The sequence below is a fragment of the Aedes albopictus genome, chromosome 2 (genome assembly GCF_035046485.1).
Source record: "Aedes albopictus strain Foshan chromosome 2, AalbF5, whole genome shotgun sequence".
Classification (NCBI taxonomy): domain Eukaryota; kingdom Metazoa; phylum Arthropoda; class Insecta; order Diptera; family Culicidae; genus Aedes; species Aedes albopictus.
Genome location: NC_085137.1, coordinates 48,637,735 through 48,660,594, shown reverse-complemented (window position 1 = coordinate 48,660,594; position 22,860 = coordinate 48,637,735). Strand labels below are relative to the sequence as shown.

The window sequence follows — 22,860 nt, the reverse complement described above, 5'->3', positions numbered from 1 at the left end:
TGCAACGAAAGAAGTGAAGCGTGGGTCAGGAAGTGTAGTTAACGGGGTGTACTAGTATAAAAAGGAGTAAGATTGCAATAAGGGATTGATGGGACAAAAGCTCTGGGTTCTGAGAGAAACTTTCAAAAAATCAATATAAACTTCGTTTTAGAACTAGCCTAATTTTTATGTCATGTTTACATGTATATAAACCAAGCTGTGATTCGGTTAGCCTAAGTATGCTAAATTAACTCGTTTCCGTGGGGTAGCCAGGCTTTTATCACAATAAAACAACCATCATGTTGTTTCCGAAGGTCTCCAGTGAATTTAGCTTACCCTACTACGACAAAACATCACGTAGGTAGATCATACCGTTTAGGCATGACATACGTTGATGGTAGATACACAATCATCATCATCTTTTTATTTTTTTCATTTTCATTTTGCAGCATACCGCAAAATTGACAGCAGTTCTGAACTACACAACAGGTTATCGGACCTTGCAGTACTTTCTCGAGCGAGTCGACATAAATGATCAACCATGGTTCTTGCGTAGCAGTCAGTGTAATGCTGATAATGTCGTTTCGTCGATTCCACTATACAGGTCGGACTCGATTATCCGGAGTCGGGTTCGAATGCTTCTCAAATGTATATCTGGAGAATGGAATTATCTATAACTCTGAAATTTTGACATTGTGTCAGTCAAAATGTCAGCTTCTTACAGCATTCCGTTTGCAAGATATGTATTATTTTGGGAAGTTCCAAAACCCGACTCCGGATAATCGAGTCCGACCTGTAGTATGCATGCATGGTGCAATTGATGGAATGCATTGTATTTCCATGTTGTGTAATTCTTTACGGAATTTTAACAATCCCTCAACTGATTCCAAAACTAATTCTTCTAAGTGTTTGTATTCAGGAGTTTATTGAAGACTGGCTCCTAAAAGAATTTCTGCAGGAATTCCTGGAAGAACTTCAGGAAAAATTGCCAGAGGAATAGCCGGGAGAATTCCTGGAAGAATTATTAGCAGAACTCCTGACAGCCAACATTTCTATAGAAATAGCTCCATAGAGTTCTAGAGAATTTCTTGGAGACATTTATAGAAAACAAAAAAAAAAAAACATGTTAAATTCTTGAACGATCCAGCAAGAATTTTTGGCTGTTCCAACAGGAATTCCTAAAGGTTTGGCCGAATGCCGTTTGGCGAAATCCTGATCAAAAGAATTTGTTACGGAAGCTAACTCTGGAGACATTCTAGCTGCCAATATGACCATCAGAAATCGGCACCAACATTTCAAAAGGGCGTAGCTGCATTTACAACCAATGCCTTCTCACAAAGCTGTGGAGCGTATCCCATCCCTCTCGAGCAATCCACTAGCACAAATAGAAAGATAAAATCCTCCTCTTTCGATTAATGGATGTGAATTACGTGAGATGAATGAAATACGACCCACAGCTCTGTGAGAAGGCATTGGTTGCAAAAGCAGTTACGCTCTTTTGAAATGTTGGTGTCGAGATATTTCCTTCTTTTTATCATAGGCTATTCTTTCTAGTAGGGATTTACTGGCGTTGAAACTGTGAATATTTTTAGCAGAGATTTTTCCTTCTTTGAATCATAGGCTGTTCTTTCGACTGACACTGATATAGAAAACAGTGGCATGATCAGTTAAGTTACCCTTTCGGCCAAATGGCGTTTGGTCAAATGACCCGGAACCATTCCTAAAAGGGATGCCTAAAGCAACTTCTGACCAATTCTTACAGAAAATCTCGCAAAAATACTTGTTTGAGTATAGGACTGCATCATCACGTAGAAGCGATCCAAGCAAACCAAGACATGTGATAGATACTTTGCTAATACAAGAACCAGAGAAACCCTGAAATTTGATCTAAAACGGATATCCCAAATGCTCAAATTTTGCCTCTTTAGAGTTCTTAGGTTCCGGGAACTACACAAAGGAATACAGTCCACTCGGGAAGAAAAGGTAAGGACCAGCGCCAAACAATGCACGAAGGAAGTTCGGAAGGAAATGGAAATAATGGAAAAACACCTGAGATTTCTGCTGGTGTGACCCTGAAGATTTTATTTGAGGAATAGGGTTCTACACTGACAGAATAATGAATGATGATGAATACTTGATCGATTTGTGCAGAAATTTAGATAGGCCTTTTGGACCCTGTTGCTCCAGGGTCCAGTAGAATAGTTCTAATTATTACTGGATTTAGTAGTTATTACTGGATTCTTAACCTTCCTAATGCTTCACGTTGGAAACAACTCGCTGACGGTCTGGGTCAAAAATGACCCTAATGCACTAGGAGGACTAAATAAAATATTATAGTGTCTAGGTAATATTTCAATTCATAGAAGATAGAGACGAACCAGCCAAGGGCTGAAACTCTCTTTCATAAAGCTAAATCAATCAATTATAGAGGATATTCTGGAGGAATTTACTTACGGAATCATACCAGAGTTCACAAGGAATTTTCTAGGCGTGTTGATGCTTCTGGAGGAACAAGATAAGCTTCTGAAGAACTTTTTGGATGATCTTGAAGGAACTCCTGGGGATGGTCCTGGGGATGGTCTTGGTTTTCACGAAAAGGTTTTGTTGGTTTTGTAAAGTTTTACTTCGCATTCAACACTTACAACTACTTGAAATCACATCTTTGCAGTTACTTATTTTGTTCAACGTAATTTACCAAAAAATGGCCATAAAGTTGAATGTAAAACGTGGGCCTTGAATTTTCTAAAGTACAAATCTTAAGAACCAAATATCGCACCACGTTGAAAGAATTATCGATAGATCACCGCTTAAGATTCCCGAAATCGTTTCCCGGAGAAATCATAAAATAATCTCTAAGAAATTCTCTGAAAGAATATCGGGAGAAATCGCCGATGGAATCCCTTAATGAATCTCTGGCGGAATACCTGAAAGAAAGCCGAAAGAATCCCGGTTCAAATCCCTAAAGAAATTCCGTAAAGACTCTTCAGGGAAACATTCCTTAAGAAATCCCGATAGACAATCCAGGAAGAACCCTGGATGAATCCAAAATGCCAAAATACCTTGAGAAATCCCTACAGTAATCTCGGAAGGAATTAATTGAAAAATCTGAAAGAATCCTTCACATAAGTCATGAACGAAACCCTAAAGGATTCCCGAAAAAAAAATCCTGGAGAAATCAACAGAAGAATCTTGGAAGGATTTTCCGAAGGAGAAATTCTTCAAGGACTCCCTTAAGTGTAGAATTAGCTATAAGTTAAAATACACATAAATATAAACAAAAAAAAAAAAATTCAAGGACTCCCTAAATGCTATTCGGGAGAAATACCCGAAAAAAATGAAGAAATCTAATGAGGAATTCCTAAAGAAATCTCAGGATAAATCTCTGAAGGAAGTCCGAGAGAAACTCAGGCAGAATCCGTGAAAAAATACGGAAGGAATCCCTGAAGAAATCCCGGAAGGAATTCGTGGAGGAATCATTAGCAGAGCTTTGTAGGAATCCATGAAAGAATCCCAGGAGAAATTCATTAAACACCAAGGAAGGATCAAACAAGGAATCCCGGAAACATCCGTTAAGGAATTTCGGAGGAAATCGCTGGAGAAATCTAGGAAAAAATTCCGGAAGAAATCCATAAAATAATCTCGGCAGAAGTTCATGAAGTAATCCCGGTAGGAATCTCGGGAACAACCCAGGAAGGAATCAATGATCTATATTCTGAAGAAAACTTTGACGAAGACTCGGACTTTTTTCGAAATCATACCTTAAAAAAATCCCAGCAAAAATCCAGGAGGAACTTCCAAAGGAATCCCTCAAAATTTCTCGAGATGAATAACTTAACGAGTGTCTGAAATTCCGGAAAAAATCTCTAAAGAAATCCCGAGAAGTGTCCTTGAAAGAATCCCTGAATGGAAAGTCGGGAACAATAAACAAAGGAAATCCTGGGAGGTATCAGTGATGGAATCCGAAAAGAAAACCCAACAAATAATATTGGAGAAGTCCCTGGTGAAATCCTAAAGAAATTCCAAGTACAATCCAGAAGGAATCCTTGAAAGAATTCCTGAGAAAACCCTGATAGGATCCCGGAAGAAATCAATGAGGACATCCCGGGATGAAGAGGACCCATGACACATTTTTTTCTAAAATCGCGGAAGAAATCCGTTGTTTTCCTTGTGAAATCAATGTAGAAATCCTGGGTGGAATCTCTTTGAGAATCCCGGAAGAAATATCTGAAAGAATTTTTGAGGAATTTCTGAAAAAAATCTCGGGGAGAATCGTTTTGCGAATACCGGGGCGACCCCTCAGAAAAATACTTGAAGAGATCCTAATTAAAGAATTCTCGGTGAAATTTAGAAATTAATTATCCAGGAGAAATCCTGGAACTAATTCATATCGGATTCTCGAGATTAACTGCATAAGGCTGTATCGGTTTGGAAACCGCAAAAACAAAAACGCTCAAACATTTTTCCAAAAGGCAAAATGAGTGTTTTTGGAAATTTAATTTATTTAGGATAAATCATAAATTGTGATGATAATGTGTAATAATACACAGAACACCTAAATAGTTTAGTGTCTATGAATGTAATAATTGAATGAGATACCAATAAAGATCATAAAAAAAAGTATTTTGGGAAATACTTCTCACAATTATGTGTAGAACAGAAGTCAACAACTTCTTCGAAGACAGTATGCAATTATGATGTGTAATTTTCAAGATATTCACTTGAAATGTATTATATTATAATAGGATGTTGGCGTTCAAGGTATCAGTCCTATAACTATGGATGCTGGATAAATATAGCTTGAGGAACTATTATAAAGAAACTTTTTATGGGATTTACCGAGTTCTGAACAACTCTTAAGATTTCGCCACATATCCACAATCTGATCAAGGTGAATCAACCCGTAACGTGGGTAGATCACCTTAGAATAATGGTACGTTGTGGCGTAAGATCAACCAAATAAAATATTAGTCTTGATATTTTCCTCTAGTTCAGTTAGCTTAGTGGTTAAGGCTTGGGTTCGCCAATCCAGAGACGGTGGGTTTCGATTAGCGTTCCGGTCGGGAACATTTTCTCGACTCCCTGGGCATAGTGTATCATTGTACTTGCCTGACAATATCAGGGCTGGTAGCAACATGTGATGGTCAGAATAGTTAATTTAGTGACCAAGTTCTCGAAAATAGTGACCAAATAGTGACTTACAGATAGCAAAAAAGTGACTAAATAGTGACTTTTGGCACAAAAATAAATTATTTAAAATTGTTAGACAAACTTGATTCAGAAAACCCTGGAGTATCGCATAATGAACATTTTCATGAAAAAAAACTTTCACTCGTTTCATAAATTGTACAAAATTGCATGTATATTCAATTTTCTAGTACAAAGTGTGCACGACTAGATGGGTACAAATGATCATGAGGCTGATGAACGTCAATAGATATGTTGATCAACATAAACTCTATACTTCCCATGGTTGCTCTAGAGTTGTTACGTCCTGGAGTTCGGGGTGGCCGGGAGACATTACTGCCTAATTAAACTCCCAGGCGTAGCGAATAACAGATTAAAACATAACTTTATTTACACTATAAAATATACATTAAATAGACGACACGTTACTACACTACACGGCGATTACAATTCTTCTAATTTATTATCTGCGATTGTGCATCGGCCGAGGCATAACGAAATGCTATCGGCGAGCACGCAGATCGGCGAGAGCATGAGAGACTAATCCAGTGGTTCTCAACATCTCCCCCTCTAAACGGATGACGGTAAACCATTACAGCGGTCTTCTGGCGCAGGAAGAGCGATGATGGTGGACATTGTTACTAGCGTTGCCGGTGATCAGGTTAACAGACACTGGTGTACCGAAGACCGGAGCTTGATCCTGATTTCACGTTGGTTTATCATCCACTCGAAGACGTCGCTGAACACTGAGGCACGTCCACGTGCCAAATCCATCCGATGCCCATGTCGATCCAAAAAGTATTGCACGAATTTTGGATCCGACTGACGAAAAAGACTGGACACAGTACATTTCCCGCACATCGGTAGTCGCTTATCGGAGATAATTATTTCTTCTCGAAGTGATCCAACAACGGACGACTTGAACACCTCTGCCGCACACTCGTTCTGCTGAGCATGTTCGAAAACCTCATCACTACTGTCGTCGTGTGGTGCAGGTACGACAATAGGGTTTTTAATTGCTTGCTTCTGCTGCTGTTGTTCGTCACGATGAAACGTCGACACGGGAACAAACAGCTGATCCACTCGTGGCTGCCGCGGTTGCTCTTCATTTATTACCGCCGCCGTAGAGTCGGCATCATTTGGAAACGGTGCTTGGTGTTGTGTTTCCTGCTGTTGTGTGCTGATCGGGGAAGACTCTGGTGACTCGTATGCTGGCTGCAGTGCTCGAGCAGCCCAACATAGAGAAAACATCAACTGAGTCTGCTGGTTGAATGTTTTCATCCGCTCCACATACGCTTGATATTGGAGCTCCATCAGCCGATTCATACTATCAAAGTATTTATCGCTGGCTTCTCGCATCTGCCGAAACTGCTCATCGAGGTACTGCTCTCGATCGAGTGGAAACCGACCTGACGATGATGGCGTCGGTGTTGCTTGCACCGCTGGCTGCTCATCATATGATAGCGAGTCAATGGGGCATTCATTGACTCCAGCTGGGGTTTGATGCGAGGGTTGATTGATGCACTTGTGTTGCTGCTGAGAACGGATTTCCACGGGCACTGATGGGAATGGAGCATATTGGTTCTGGTATACTGACCTCAGAACCGGCGAGTGTTGCCAGTGATCCACCTGACGCTGGTGCAGATCCTGTCCAGCCATTGAAGCCGAATGCTGGAGCTGTGCTTGCTCACTCCGCCCGATGTCCATCGTGTCACCGTCGCCCATCTTCTCCTCCGCGGAAAACTTAACGCGTCGCGATTCCTCACTGCACGCACGGATTTCTCGTCGCCACTGTTACGTCCTGGAGTTCGGGGTGGCCGGGAGACATTACTGCCTAATTAAACTCCCAGGCGTAGCGAATAACAGATTAAAACATAACTTTATTTACACTATAAAATATACATTAAATAGACGACACGTTACTACACTACACGGCGATTACAATTCTTCTAATTTATTATCTGCGATTGTGCATCGGCCGAGGCATAACGAAATGCTATCGGCGAGCACGCAGATCGGCGAGAGCATGAGAGACTAATCCAGTGGTTCTCAACAAGAGTACAATCGGTTTCCGACGAACTAGGGACAAACGGAATTAGATGAATATGATGCAATGATTTTTAGAATATGATTGTGATTTTATAAAGTTAACCCAACTACTAACTACCTGTTTCAATAGTAGAACTAATGATAAACAATCACACACCTAATGATTTATAACAAAACATTTTTTTATTGATTTTGAAAAATTCAGTCAATTTGCAATAATTTTTGTTCAAGTTATTGGACGATTTTCTGAATAGATTTCTATGAAAATAATTGCCGGGTGTTTTTTTCGGATATATGCTAAAATTCCTGGAGAACATTCTGCCAAGAGTAAAAATATTTTTTTTTTAAATTTTCATGTTTCGCGGCGGTGTCCGAGGATGTGAAATTTCCTAACGAAATCCTTGGAAAACTTAAACAAGAAATTTGAACCTTACGAACATTTTCTGGGCCAATAAGTTATATCGTTCCTTTCCTCAGATCTAATTGGATACGAGAGAAAATATGTTGATCCGATTGCGCCTGACACAGCACAGCCATGTTCTCGACTTTGGGTTGATCCTAGGAAAAAAAATGTAGAGTCATTTTAGGAGGACTTTGTCGATTTATCTCTGGGAAAAGTCCTGGAGAAGGTTTTCTTTGAATAAAAAAGTGTTTATTTTACGGTCTCCTGAAACAAATCAAATATTTTTCTGCCGATTTTTGGGAGGTATCATCTCGGAGATATCTCAAGGAGGACTACAAAAACATACCGAAAGACTCACCAACAGATATTTTCCGAATGCAGAATTATTCTTTCGTTTTTAAAGGTATTTTTTTTAGAAAATAGGTGAGGAGTACTGTAAAAAACTATAAAAAACTATGTAAAAACAGATATTCTAAACAGATTAAAAAACCACACTTTTTCAGAACTGAATGGCTGTTCGGGCTCATTTGGAAGTTAACCATCAATGTTAACTTCTTTTCCCGATCAGCCTAGATAGCTGTGTAGTGTCGGTAGCGGTTGTCTCAATTGGCTAAGAATAACACTACGGACCGCCTGATCCAGTGGTAAGAGTCCACTAAACAGGTGACCTCTAATTCATGGTGTTATGCGGCTTTATGCTTACCGTGCCAAGGAATGAATGGTTGGGGGGGTCTAATAAAAACCTAACCACAAACGGAGCCTGTGGAGAATTAGGGCGTCCTCCACAGTATTACGCCCTTACTGCACTAACCGGAGCAATAGTGCAGTTGACCTTGCGTTTCTCCGAGATAATCAGTTGTCCTTCTTAAGTCTCAAATTTGAGGCTAAATAAGGGCGGGATTATTCAAATGTTGTAAATTAGCTTACATTACTACCTATATGGTTTCGCTTAATGCGTTTTCGCCATTGGCGTTTTTCAATTGACACCGATTTGGTTTGCTGTTGATATTTCCTTTTTGTGCTGTGATTGTGAAGAGTGTAATCCTGTCTAGTTTGGGTAGTGGCTACGGCTAGGAAACCTCAGATCAATTTTTAGCGTAAAAAGTGTGCGTAGCCCAAGTGGCTTCAAAAAGTTCATTTTCGTAGGGTAACTTCTATATAGGTTACCTTGTGAACCCAGTTTGCTTTTTTCATTATAAATGAAGTGTCGTGCCTCGAGCAGGCTGTATCTTTGAATAACGTAAACAGTATGTTTCAACATTTTCTTATTGATGACTTCAAGCAAGCTCTTGTATTCAGCATCTTTTCGCTGGTATTTGGCAGTATTGCTACGATGATTACATCATCTGAAGTAGCTCAAACATTAATTTGAGATGCTTCAGTTGGATGGATTACTTAGGTAGTACAGTTCATGGATAACTTAACATAGAATTGCACCTAACCCATCTCATAAGTTGACTGATTGGCATGTGTCAGATGAGGAGTCTCCATGTGACCTTTGCACTTTTGAGTGTTCTTTCGCAAAATGTGCGTATTCAGGCGACCCTGCTCAACAAACTAGGGAACCTGTACTAATTGGTTGCAACCACATTTTATGGATAACTCGCTTCCATTGCTACTCTAAGAGAGTTTCACTATGATTTTGTACCTACAATGCCCTCCATTATGGTATACCATAACTATTGCTTTAAAAGAAGCTTGTCCTCTGCGGTCTGTGCGGACCGCAAGAGGTATTCCTGAATGGAACTCTGATCTGTTCAAGTTCAAAATATCTTCGGATAACCCATTATTTTGTATAGTTACGAATCTCTAGTTTTCGCTTGAGAATTATAGCTATATAATCGACTTAGTGGGCCCTAAAAAGCTCTGCTTACTTCAAATCTCCAGGTGCAAATTGGGGTTTGTCCTATTTTTCTCCAAAAGGATTTGAGTATATCAAACATGTTTGGAACTCTTGTAGTTTGCTATTGGGTATTTTCATGGCGTGAAATTACTCCATAGTTTTATCCCGAAAGGGTGCGTGCGTTGTATAAAGAAGGAATGAGTTCCAGATTCATCTGGTTACCTCGTTCTTTCTGAAATGCTTGAAACGCATTGTCGATTATCACATCTGTGATGTTCGTCTGGCTGACATGCCTTTTCATGTGAACTCACATGCGTCCGAATTTGGGATGTCCACAGTGACTCTTTTACACAAAGTTGTATACGTTTTCAAGAAAGTACTCTTTCAAACGTAGTTTTTGCTTGAGTGATTTCTTGAATATTGAGGATGCTTTCGATGATGTGCCTTTCAATGTCATATTGAAAGTTGCATGACGTCACAAGCTACCTCCAATGAGCTATGAGCTCTCCTTGCGCTTATGCATTCATTCCCTCTTCTAGGGCACCCCTTCCTATTTCATCACCTTTCCCTTTCCTAATCCCATTCCATCCCTTGTCCCATTCCCTCAGGTAAATGATGAAATAGGCTTATATGTATGGCGATGGCACAAATGTCCCAAATGGAGGATAACGTGCCTCTGGAGCCGGCCTTCTGATACCTGATACCTGATATATCGTTCCTTTCCTCAGATCTAATTGGATACGAGAGAAAATATGTTGATCCGATTGCGCCTGACACAGCACAGCCATGTTCTCGACTTTGGGTTGATCCTAGGAAAAAAAATGTAGAGTCATTTTAGAAGGACTTTGTCGATTTATCTCTGGGAAAAGTCCTGGAGAAGGTTTTCTTTGAATAAAAAAGTGTTTATTTTACGGTCTCCTGAAACAAATCAAATATTTTTCTGCAGATTTTTGGGAGGTATCATCTCGGAGATATCTCAAAGAGGACTACAAAAACATACCGAAAGACTCACCAACAGATATTTTCCGAATGCAGAATTATTCTTTCGTTTTTAAAGGTATTTTTTTTAGAAAATAGGTGAGGAGTACTGTAAAAAACTATAAAAAACTATGTAAAAACAGATATTCTAAACAGATTAAAAAACCACACTTTTTCAGAACTGTATTTTTTGATTTTTTTTTTATAGAATTTTATCAGGCCCACGAAATCTGTCTGAATTTCTTTCAGAAACTGCACCACAATATCATATGGAAGATCTTGCAAGTTCTTACATATGCATAAAGAAACACAATGCTTTCAGCATGCTCACTGAACATTTTAACGTAAACTCCAAGAGTTTCATCAATAGTTCTAAAAATGTCTAAGTAATTTGCCAGTAATTTATAGAAAAAAAACAGCAGATTTTTTTTCGAGAATAGCACTACTAACTCCTGTTTGAAGTGTAGTCACATGAATCATATGTAAAAAATGCACTAATAAGTTACTCTATAAAGGCGATTAATGAATTTGCGTATACCTTTATGGACTAGACATTGAATTGTCACCAATAACACATAGCTTTAGACACTAGTTTAGATATCAACTCTTGTTCTACTTACTGGCAAGATTTCAGGACGATGAAAATAGTTGAAAATAGTGACTTTTCAACAGAAAAAGTGACTTCAGTAGAAAAGTCTTGAAAATAGTGACTTGCACATAAATAGTAACCAAGTCACTAAATATTTAGTGACTCGCTACCAGGCCTGCAATATACACAAATTCATGCAATGGCGGGTAAAGAAAGCCCTTCAATTAATAAGTGGAAGTGCTCAAAAAACACTAAGTAGAAGCGAGGCAAGTCAAGTCCCAGTGAGGACGTAGAGCCATAAAGAAGAAGAAGAAGATTTCCCTGTCTAAAGTAACCAGGCATAGTTTATATGTACACATTTAAAGATCAAAGTTTGATTAAATTTTTGATGTTTGTGTAATATGTTTTAAATTTTACTGCTGATTAACATTTCGTTTCAGTAAGTATCAGGTAAATTTATCCTATGATAAAAATAATATGATATTATAATATTGTAAAAATAACTGTTACGAGCGTATCACTGATATGTAGCTTATTCGACGTAAGATGTTAATATTATTTTATATATCAGATTTACCGAACCGAAGAATCAAATAATTCAACCAACCAGCAATGCCATAAAGATGACGATGGAACCAGGATAATTCGAAGCAGTCTGAAAATATTTGGTGTGCCTAAACGTTAACCAAACTTTTGCTTTGGAGTTTATTCTTCCACTAACAACACCCAAATTCCCGTGACACCTAGGTCAGAGAGATCGTAGAGCTGTCTCATGAGCTGTCTACATCTTTCTCAGGTGTCCAACTAACCAGAATTTCCTATTCCTCAGCAGTCGCAAGGACGTGGCCAGGGCAGTTCTCGATCATTGGAGGATTGCGTCAGTCTTGTGTAAGAGTCAGAGATTAGCCCCAAATCTTTGTGCTTTGGTTCGGACAGGGAGGAAGCAACCCTCATAACAGCGGTCTGGGACTGTACCACCTACGAATTTGTGCGACTCGCTTAATGCCAATGCTAATGCTATAATGCTAATGCTAAGAGTTTGATCAAGATGAATCAACCTATTTTCTTATGCTTAAGGATTCACTAGAAAGTTAGTCATACATCTTCAGAAATGTTTATTCAAACGGTTATCAGGAAGCGCATTTTGAATAGCAGCGCTCTGCCTACTTTCCAAAATACAGAAGATTGAAAACTCAGTGCAAGTTCCAGCTGTGTGGAAAATTTCCCTTCAGGTCATGTAAATGTCTCTCGCATTTCTTTTTCGAGTTTATAAATAAAATTTTGAATTTTAGATCTTAGGCTTACGTTAAACTCATACGGTTTAAAAAATCTTTGATTATCATATGATCAGAACACCGGATCCAGTTTCAGACAATTGAATTCATTATACATGGCTATGTATTCATAAATAGTTAACTCATTCCCACCACAAAGCATACAATTTTCACGACCGCACCAGGTATCGTGTCGAAAATCATATTTCAATATGCCCATCAGCGTCACCCATACTTTTATTTCCACGAACAAACAGATACAACACACGAATTATCTTAATTCTATAGCAATTTATCGATTGATTAAAACATTTGGCCTCTCGTGGCACTCGCATCGCTTTAATTAAAGTCTGACGTTTGAACACTACCGCCATCTAGTCGTGAATCGACCAACAGTATGTTGCATTGGACGTTCGTATATCTGTGGTTATTTTCCAATAAATAATATTACAAGTGTTACATATATTTATCTCTGAGTTTTACTATCATGTCCGCCACTTTGAAATACTTAAACGCATGCATGGAAAATTGCTGCACCGCGGTCGGACGTGCGATATTAATACCTACAAGAGCGTACAAGTAGCAATTGCATATAAACCAAGCTTGCTGCTGCGGTAGTGCAGTCGCAGTGAATCATAATTCGATTTGCAAGTAAATTGTGCACATGTTACTCTACACCCTGCCAATATCGAAGCACGTGAATTGCACCGGACGGTTGTGGTGACGGTGAGCATACATAGCTAGCAGTGTAGCAATCAAGGTTCGAACTCAAACATTGAACTTGAGGCGAGGGTGGTGTCCGATGTTCGTGCCGTTGAGGACATGCAATCGAGTTTTTCAACATCGATTGTAAGCGCCTGCAGTGATAAGATGCGTTATAGAATATGCATATGCTTGCTTATGTGCACTTTCGTACATGTCGGGCAGGGACTGGAAAAGTATGGGGTTGCAGACTGAGCGAAACGTGTTAATTTAACGTAGAATTTCAAACGTTTTACAAATTTAAATCTGAATTGAAAACCTCCGATCAAAGTGTCGATTCTGGCTTCATTTTGGCAATATTTGATGGGATAACAAACTTTTGTATAAATCCATGAAAATCTTAAAAAATGCAAAGCTTCGTGCCACCCCTACCACCAAGTTATTAAAACTCTGTCAGAATACAAACTTGCGCAAGCCACATTATATTGTCCTTCAGTTCCTTAATAATTTTTCCTTGAAATTATAGCTATATAATTTCTTAAAAAAAACAGCATTGTGTATGCGGTAATGGTAACATCTAATGAAACATTCTAGAGAACTACGACAAGCAATAAAACGGAATATGTACTTGAATTGCAAACGGTTGGTCGCTAAAGGGTTACCTACCCTCTATCAGGTATCAGTAGGTCGGCTCTAGAGGCACGTTCTCCTCCATTCGGGAAATTTGTGCCATTACCTACCCTCTAACAGTACTTTGAAATTAAATTACGTACTCTTCTACCCCCAAGTGCATACAAAAAACGAGAAAATTTCAAACCATGTCAACACACAGTTGGGAGCCAGGAAAATTCAATTGCAATCTAGTACCTAGGTATCAGCTCTCTACATAAACTTACCCCTCCGATGTTCTGGGACCGCGTCAGATTGGCACTCTTGATGTGCGTCGAATCCGAGGAAGCATTGGAAATTTGCGACGTATTCATCACGGACGCTCCGCCGCCATCCGACGTGACGCTGGTACTGAACATATCGTAGTTGATTTCCGACTCGCTGTCACTGACGGTGCGAACTTTTTCAGACATTTTGGCGACGAGGATGGGTCCACTAATGTTACCGCTGCCGCTACCGCTGGTGGTCTCTTGGCTGTTGGCGGTCAGTACCACGGCGGCAGAAGTGTGCTTGTTGCTGGTGCTGGAGTGACTCATCATTTTTACGCGATGTACCGAAGCGGACCAAACACTATTTGAACGAGGATAGCTTCAGCTTCGCTAGGCCGGGGAAGGATTTGCCAGGAAGATTGTGGATTGTTGGAATGGGTGCAGTTTTTAAACGGCTGCCGGCCAGTCATCTGGTTTTCCGGCTGGGCTTGCTGCGTCACTGTTCATGCTCAAGTGACACATGATTGCTACCGGTTCGGTCTGAAATGAAAAAAGAGAATTACGTTTGGTTAGTTGTAGTTGTTTGTACCTATTTATAATTAAGTAATAAGCATGTATCGGCGCAGGTCTATCACAGTTAATCACAGGTGCACATCCAGCATGAAATTCTCAATATTCTTAGGAGGACTTGCAGAGATGCAGAGAATACCGCTGAGATTTCACCAGAAATGTGTGGTGGGAGTCGTCTAGGTATTATTATAGGGTGTCTTCTGACATTTCTTGCTTATTGATATCCTCTAACAATTCCTGGAGGATTCCTGAGAGCAAAGCCGGAAATGTTTGAGAAACCGTAGCAAGAATTCCTGGAGAATTCTCAGCAGGAATTTGTGTACATATCTATTGAGGAATCCTGGAAGATATTCTTGGAGAAGTCTACAGGAGAAATTTATGCAGAAATTATTGGAAAAATCACTGAAGACATTTTTGGTAAAATCCCCACAGGCGTTGCTGGAGGAATACCAAGAGGAATTCTTAGAGCACCACGGAGAACATCTAGAGGAATATCAGGAGACTTTCCTGGATCAAATTTTGGAAAACTCCCAGCAGGGATTTATGGATGAGTCTCAGGATGAATTTACGAAGGAAATGAATCCATTCAAAAATACCTGAAAGATTCACAGGATTTTTTTTTGGAGGAATCCCAATGGGCCTGGAGGAACTTCAAAATTTTTCTATCGTTTGATTGAATGTAGAGTTAGGAGTGTGGACTGTGCTGAACATAAAAGGGTAAAAATATAAAGGTTAACACAATGCAATCAAATAATTACTTCCGGTAGCTCTTACTGCGAACAGCCACGAAGTGTGGCAGGCATTTTGGTCATCTCGCACCAAGAAATGTGTGAAATCTGAAGACTATTGAAATGTCTGAAGAAAACACGGCAAATATTCTTGGAGCAGTTCCAAGGGAAGTTCCTGCTAAAATGAGCATGAGCATTAGACTGGGTCAACAAAGTCGATTTTTCGGAACAAAGCTTTTTCAATTCCTTTCAGCTTCGAAAGCAACTGTGCAAAATTTGGGAGCGATTGGTTGCTTCCCCGTATTCCGCATTGCGATTGAAATTTGTATGGAATTTCGTATGGGAAAACGTGCTTTTTTGCATTTTTCTCATAAATTGAAATTTTTCGTCTAAAACGATCTAACTAAAGACGTTGAAGTATAGCCTAGGATATGCCGAAAAACTTTGCCGAAGACCGCAAAGTGATTCGACACTTGTGAAAAAAGTTGTAACGTACAGATTGCCCAGTGGTTCTTAACATTTAACATGTAAAGGAATAACATCAATAATAAAATCTCAATTTTTGGCCTAAGTTACCAGGCGTATAACTTTTTTTACAAGCGTCGGATCACTTTGCGGTCTTCGGCAAAGTTTTTCGGCATATCCTAGGCTATACTTTAACGTAATTAGTTAGATCGTTTTAGATAAAAAAATTCAATTTATGAGAAAAATGCAAAAAAGTGCGTTTTCCCATACTAACTTCCATACAAATTTCAATCGCAATGCGGAATACGGGGAAGCAACCAATCACTCCCAAATTTTGCACAGTTGTTTTGGACGCTAATATAGATTGAAAAAGCTTTGTTCCGGGTTGATACGATCATATTTAAAGTTTCTCCATACAACGCTGACCCACTCTAATGAGCATAGATGACCACCACAATTAGTAGTTGCTACTCCGTGATTGACCAGAGCAACAAGGAAAAGGAACCAATGAATAGGGCTTGGGACTAGCTTACTATTCTTAATGTACACAGTTCGAGAGCTCTTGACTTTAGTAAAGTCAATAACGGCGCCGGCCACGTCCTTGCGGTCATCGAGGATGGGAGGGAATGTTAGTGAGACAAACGTTGTTATAAAGACCGCGAATCGCTGCATCTCCACGTTTGTCTCAGAAAAGAATTTTTGAGGGAAGTTCCTGCTAAAATCTTAAAAAACCGCTTGGAATTCCTCCTGAAATTCCTGCGGAGATTACTCCAGTAATTTTCTGTGATTTGTTTATGGGTTTCTCCCAGAATTTCTATAAATACCTCTACAAATTCCTACTTTAGGAATTCCTAGATTTATCTAGGTATTCTTGTTAAGATTTTCAAGTATTTCCAGCTGGAATTTATTCAGTATTTGCTTTTGCTTAAGGATTCTTAGCGAAAAATCCTGGGGGTTCCGCAAGAAATTTCTGGAGGTATTCCAAGCGGATTTTTTTGAGATTTTAAGTAGCAGGAATTCCTCTTGGAACTGCTCCAAGAATTTTTGGCGTGAGGATTCTTAGCGAAAAATCTTAGGGGTTCCACAAGAAATTTTTGGAAGAATTCCAACAGTGATCCGGAAGAAATTCTAGGAGAAATCCATGGACGAATCATATGAGGAATTCGGGGATGAAACCATAGAGAAATCCCTAAAGGAATCACAAAAGCAGTTTCTGGAGGAATCTTACCAGGTATTCTTGGAGAAATCCACGAAGAAACTCGTTAAATTTAGGAACGTAAACGGTCAGAAATTTGGAATACCTCAGGAATTCCTACACGGATTCCTCCAGTAATTCTTCCTGGGATTTCTCAAGAAATTGTTCTAATAATTAATGCAGAGCTTAATCTTGGGATTCCTTATGAGATTCCACAGCAAATTCCTATGATTCTTTTAGAAATTTGTTCAAGAATTTCTTCAAAAAAATCACTGGAGTTATTTCTGGAAAAATCACTGGTAGAATTTCTGGAGGAGTACTTGGAGATTCTGAAATTTCTGGACGAATCCCGAGAGGAATTTCTAGAAGAATGGTAAGAACATCTCAGGAGAAACGCCAGGAGTAACTTTTGGATGGAATCCCTGCAGAAACTTCTGGAGGAATGCTAGAAGTATTTCGTGTAGAAATTCTAGGAGCCATCCCAACAAGAATTTCTGGAAGACTCTTTGCAAAATTTCCTGGAGAATAACATCAGTTAATTTTGAAGTAGTCTTTGGAGCAAGGATGGGAAATGTTACGGAATACCATGAAAAAAAAATAATGACATTACTCAAATTCCACTACTTCCAGTGTAAATTTCAGTCCTTTTACATCAGCAATCCAAATTAGAGATTAGTAATGGAAAATTAATGATATCGTCGATTAAAAAAATCTTACTAGGGACAAAGAAATTAACAAATAACAATTGGACATTTCTCATCCTTGCTTCTTTGGAGAAATCACAGCGGAAATCGATGAAGGAATCCCCCGGGGTTCCTCCAGAAATTCCTTTTATGGTATTTTCAGAGATTTTTCAAGCAAATCATTCCAAACGGTCCAAAAATGTTCGATGTTGAAGGTAAAAGTTTACATCACATAAAGTGATTTTTATTGCGAATCATAATGGAAGGCTCGCTATGTCCTTTTCTTCGAGGTAATCTGATTCTCAAAATATCACTGAAAGTGGCTAATGTGGCTAAATAGTTCATAAACAGCCTCCAGTGTTTTTGATAAGCAAAATCATGAAGTTTGATGTATTGCAAAGTAGGGTTCGTTCGAAAACAATAAGTAACTGTCTACTTTCTCGGAGGACTCAGCCCGAGTAATTAAAAGTTCTGCTTCTCATGAATGACAAAATAAAGTTTCAAGTTCTTAGAAGTTCACTTGAGTAACTTGATGTGCCTAGGATTTTTTTGACATTTCAGCAAAAACAACTTTATAAGCAAATTGATTGAAGTGTTGTAAATAAAGAAAAATATAATACGCTCAGCGGATTCTATCTGGTAACCAATTGCGAAGAAGTACGTTACGGGTGAAATCTGATTTGAATCAATGCTCTGTCGACAGCTAGGTTTGTACACTTGTAGAGTAGCACAACTAACTTCATATTAGGTTTCTATATCAGTGCAGCGGTACGATAGCAAGTTATCAGGTAGGAGGACCCAGCTCAAATCTACAGAGGCTTTCCACGAAGCAGCACGAAAAAAATCTATTTTTTTTATTTTGCATTTTTGATTTGCATATAATTTTGCACAGCTGTTCTAATCAATATAAATAACAATTTTTTCATATTAAAACTTTTTATGGAGCCTCGACTAACTTTCAAATAGGGCCTATGAAAAAATGGAACACGTGCGAATGAAAAATCATATCTCTGAAACTGCTTGTTTGATCAGAAAACTGTCTTCGGCAAAGTTGTAGATTAATAAATGGTGGCTCTCAGAAAAATACACATTGAAAAATTTATTTAGTTTTCTTCCGAAAAAAACTGAATTTTGTTACTAAAAATTAAATATCTCAAAAAGCTATTTTTTTACCTTCGTGATATTTAGTGAGAATAAAGTTCATTCTGCTAGCTACCATCTGTAGAAATTTCATAATGGTAAAAAAATGTACAAAAAAGTTATGGCACTTTGAACATTTTCGGTTGTGTGTTTTTTAGAGTGTATGACGAATTCACGCAAACTCGCCGTAGGGGTTTGGTAAAACTGTCTCAGAATCCGATGGAATTTCTTAGGTTTAAAGACTATGTATTTTAAAGCAAGATTGCATACGTTGTTTTTTTATTTATCTAGACTAATATTTGAAAAGGGCTAAAGTATTTGACCGTTTTTTACTCAATATAACTTAAAAATGACATTACCTACAAAAAAGTTATGTATGGGTGACTTTAAGATAATTATGTGAACTTTTATAACATTGAAAAATGTCAATAAGCTTTAAAAGTCAAAAAAATGCAAATAAGAAAAATCATTTCAATTTGCAAAACATGACATTTTTTGTAATTATTGAAAATTTTGCCATACATATATCGCAAGATGGGCACTTTTGAAGAAAAGCATTTCTGAGGTACCGTGATTTCGGGTGAAATTGATCAGTGGGGTGAAATTGATCGACGTGAGGGTCATTTTCATTTGTTAAAAATATTGCTTTAAACTTAAAACAATTTGCATAAAATGACCATCATCCGGCTAAAGGATTATTGAATGATGTGTTACATGTTTTACAGTCAATTAGTCACATATTTGTTTGGCGAATCTCAAATACCCTGACATGTAATGAATATTCGAATGGATGCTTTTAGCTGCCAAGTATTTGCTAAACACGATTTCATCATCAAAAATTTTATAAATATTCAAATTTATACATAAAATTGCACTTTTCCGGAAGTAATCACTTTTTCAGTATAAAAAGTGCATACTTTAAGGCGTTTTCATAAAATTTACTCAATTTAAAACTTGAATAATTAAAAATTGAGAAAACTCCTAAAAGTTTTGCGTAGAATTTCGCATTCTGGGGTGGTTAATTCAGGTGGAAAACATATTTTTGGCACATGCAAAGGTATTTCATTTACTGATCAATTTCATCCCGAAAGCAAAATTATTGATTTTTTATTTTAAATGATATTTACCTATTGCAATAAAATGATTTGTAATAAAAGTTTCAATCTCGTTGACTGATGACAATCGTGGTCGTACTTGTTTTATTGCTTTGAGTTTGACTTTCTTTGGGTGATCGACTGTACGTTGGATGATATCTTTAATTGGCATTTCAGTCTAATTTGGTCAATCAAAAACAATTATATGTTTTCTTAACTCGACGTTTCGGTCCTTATTGGACCTTTTTCAAGGATTCTGTAATGTTTGAGTTTGACCATATCGCTGCATTCTAAATCACGGTAGCGTTAGTGGAAAATTTTTGACAGCTCCTCTTCTCTTAAAATATATTCTCCCATACCTAATAGATTTTTTTTTATCTGTATTAACGAGATTTTTAGCCCTAGGCTAGTTTCCACGCAAAACAACAAAGTATGCAACGTTGTTTTAAAGTACATAGTCTTCATACCTACACAATTCCATTGAAATCTGAGAGGGTGCTGCCTACCCCAAAATCTAGTTTGCGGGAAATTCGTCATGCACTCTAAAAAAACACGCAACCAAAAATGTTCAAAGTGCCATAACTTTTTTGTACATTTTTTTACCACTATAAAAATTTTAGAGATGATGGCTAACAGAATGAACTTTATTCTCACAAAAAACACGAAGGTAAAAAATAGCTTTTTGGGATATTTAATTTTTAGTAACAAAATTCAGTTTTTTCAGAAGAAAAACTAAATAAATTTTTCAATCTATATTTTTCTGAGAGCCGCCATATATTATTCTACAACTTTGCTGAAGACACCTTTCCGATCGAACAAGCCGTTTCCGTGTTATATTTTTTTATTTGCTTGTGTTCCATTTTTTCATAGGCCCTAATTGAAAGTTGGTCGAGACAAAATATGAACTTTTGATATGAAAAAATATTAACCCCAATAGCACACTTGTTCTACATCAGTTTTGGTGACTCTTATATGACCAAATTTGGTCATATAGGCGTTATATTGACTTTTTTAAAACATATGTGCTACTAGGGAAGTAGATTAAAAAACATCCATTAAAATGGATTCGTGCTGGTCCGTGGAAAGCCTCTACACAGAAGTGTCTCATGTATAGTAAGATTGGCAATGTTTCACATCATACAGTTAACACAGACTATGGTGAATTTGAAAAGTACATTTTTGTTTTTACATTGATTTTGAGAAGGTTCCATCGAACGCTGTTTATTTTTGTGAAATTTGAAGTTTTGAAATTACATAAAAATGAAGCTGTTTAGAATGCTAAAGTGAAACTTCTAACAAGCTGCTTAGCGCATGTACCCTCTTATACGAACTATTGATTACTTGGGAGGTTCCAAGAACGCCCCTGGAAGTGGCCGTTTTTGTGGTTCCGTATCTGCTTTAAGACTTTTTGCCATCTTCTGTATAGAGTAGCATCTTTTTGCAATGATTCAGCGGACCTTTTCTCTTTGAGACCATCAGCAGCTTTAATCTCAAACTTGATGCTAAATATGGGCGGGATTATGAAGATGTCATCGATTAGTTTAAGATTTTACGTACATACATGGTTACACGAGTGTATTCTGTGTATCCTCGCTTTTGTCGTTTTCCAATCGTTTCCGATCTAGTTTTATTACTGCTGTTCTTTTTTGGCTGTGATTTTGATGAGTTAATTCTTGCCTAGTTTGGGTAGTGGCTACGGTTAGGATAGCTCAGATTAATCTTCACAGCATAAAAGAACAACAACGATTAATTTTTGCAGACTTATGCAGAACGGTACAGGTCAAGTAGATTTAATCCAAGAACCTTCCTTTCGTTAGGGGAATTTCTGTATGGGAAACCTTCAGAACCCGGTGTTTCAGCCAAAAAGAAACGACAAATTCGCGTGTCATACCTCGAGCATGTGTGCTTGTCACCAACGCAATTATGGCAACGCTCATCTTTGAGGTAACTAGCAGAGATGTATGTGCTGTGATAATTGGCGTATCTGTTGGGAATCTTAACAGGAAATACGTATTTTGTCTAAATATTCTTGTCAAATGAAACTGGACTCAGAAACCTGAATCTTTAGGCTTTTTTGTTGATCCTAACCCACTGTGATAAGGAGCCATAGTCTCTTTTTACGCTTTCAGCGTTGTTACAGTGCCCATTTCAGGGCGCTGTTTGAATCCATTTTGGTATGCGTATACGATAGTGCCCTCTTCTAGGGTGACTACTAGCCCCAGTAGCACACTTGTTCTACATCAGTTTTTGTGACTCTTATATGACCAAATTTGGTCATATATGAGTTATATTGACTTTTATAAAACATATGTGCTACTAGGGAGGGTGGCCCACACTTATATGAAAAACAAAAATTTTGAAAAATACCAAGTCTTACCTCCTAAATCAGTTGTTTTGGACTCCCAGAAGCTACGTTCAAAATTTGAGAAAAATCGGTTGAGCCTAAGGGGGCGCTCAAAACGCTTGAAGTTTGTATGGGAAAACTTGGCCAAATGTATGCAGAAATTTTAAGTTTTCGAATTTTGCCGCTAGGTGGCGCTGTGAGCGTTCAATAATCAAACCCTTTGGTATTATTGTAGGTGACTATATACCAAAGAACTTTGTCGAAGACCGCGAAGTGATCCGACGGCTGTGAAAAAAGTTATACCCTAGGCAAAGTGAGGCAAAGTATTGAGATTTCATTATTGATATTATTCCTTTACATGTATTGGAAAAATAACAATTAAGTTTATCCTCACTTTTCCTAGGGTGTAACTTTTTTCACAGACGTTGGATCACTTTGCGGTCTTCGACAAAGTTGTTTGGCATATAGTCACCTACAATAATACCAAAGGGTTTGATTATTGAACGCTTACAGCGCCACCTAGCGGCAAAATTCGAAAACTTAAAATTTCTGCATACATTTGGCCAAGTTTTCCCATACAAACTTCAAGCGTTTTGAGCGCCCCCTTAGGCTCAACCGATTTTTCTCAAATTTTGAACGTATCTTCTGGGAATCCAAAACAACTGATTGAGGAGGTAAGACTTGACATTTTTCGAATTTTTTGTTTTTCATATAAGTGTGGGCCACCTTAGTGACTACCCTATTCTAATACATGTCCTTTTT

At 38.2% G+C, this 22,860-nt stretch overlaps 2 protein-coding genes across 3 annotated transcripts in view; both read right to left on the bottom strand.

Annotated features, from left to right (window-relative positions):
- Positions 1–22,860, bottom strand: part of LOC109421516 (GTPase-activating protein CdGAPr) — a 108,025-nt gene that overhangs the window by 17,113 nt on the left and 68,052 nt on the right. For both annotated transcript variants that reach the window (XM_062849653.1, XM_029871219.2), the window contains one exon: positions 13,898–14,419. In XM_062849653.1, coding sequence (XP_062705637.1) covers positions 13,898–14,209 — 312 coding nt within the window. In that variant the 5' untranslated portion in view covers positions 14,210–14,419. Of the gene's footprint in view, positions 1–13,897; positions 14,420–22,860 lie in introns of those variants that run through there.
- Positions 11–13,891, bottom strand: LOC134287583 (uncharacterized). Its single transcript, XM_062849655.1, has 2 exons — positions 13,738–13,891; positions 11–13,663 (listed from the first exon to the last, which is right to left on the bottom strand). Exon 2 carries the CDS (start codon positions 6,886–6,888, stop codon positions 5,821–5,823), a length of 1,068 nt encoding a protein of 355 aa, XP_062705639.1. The 5' UTR covers positions 6,889–13,663; positions 13,738–13,891; the 3' UTR covers positions 11–5,820.

Excerpts from the sequence above, each read along its gene's own strand:
- LOC134287583 (XM_062849655.1), bottom strand. The coding sequence starts at position 6,888 with ATGGGCGACGGTGACACGATGGACATCGGGCGGAGTGAGCAAGCACAG.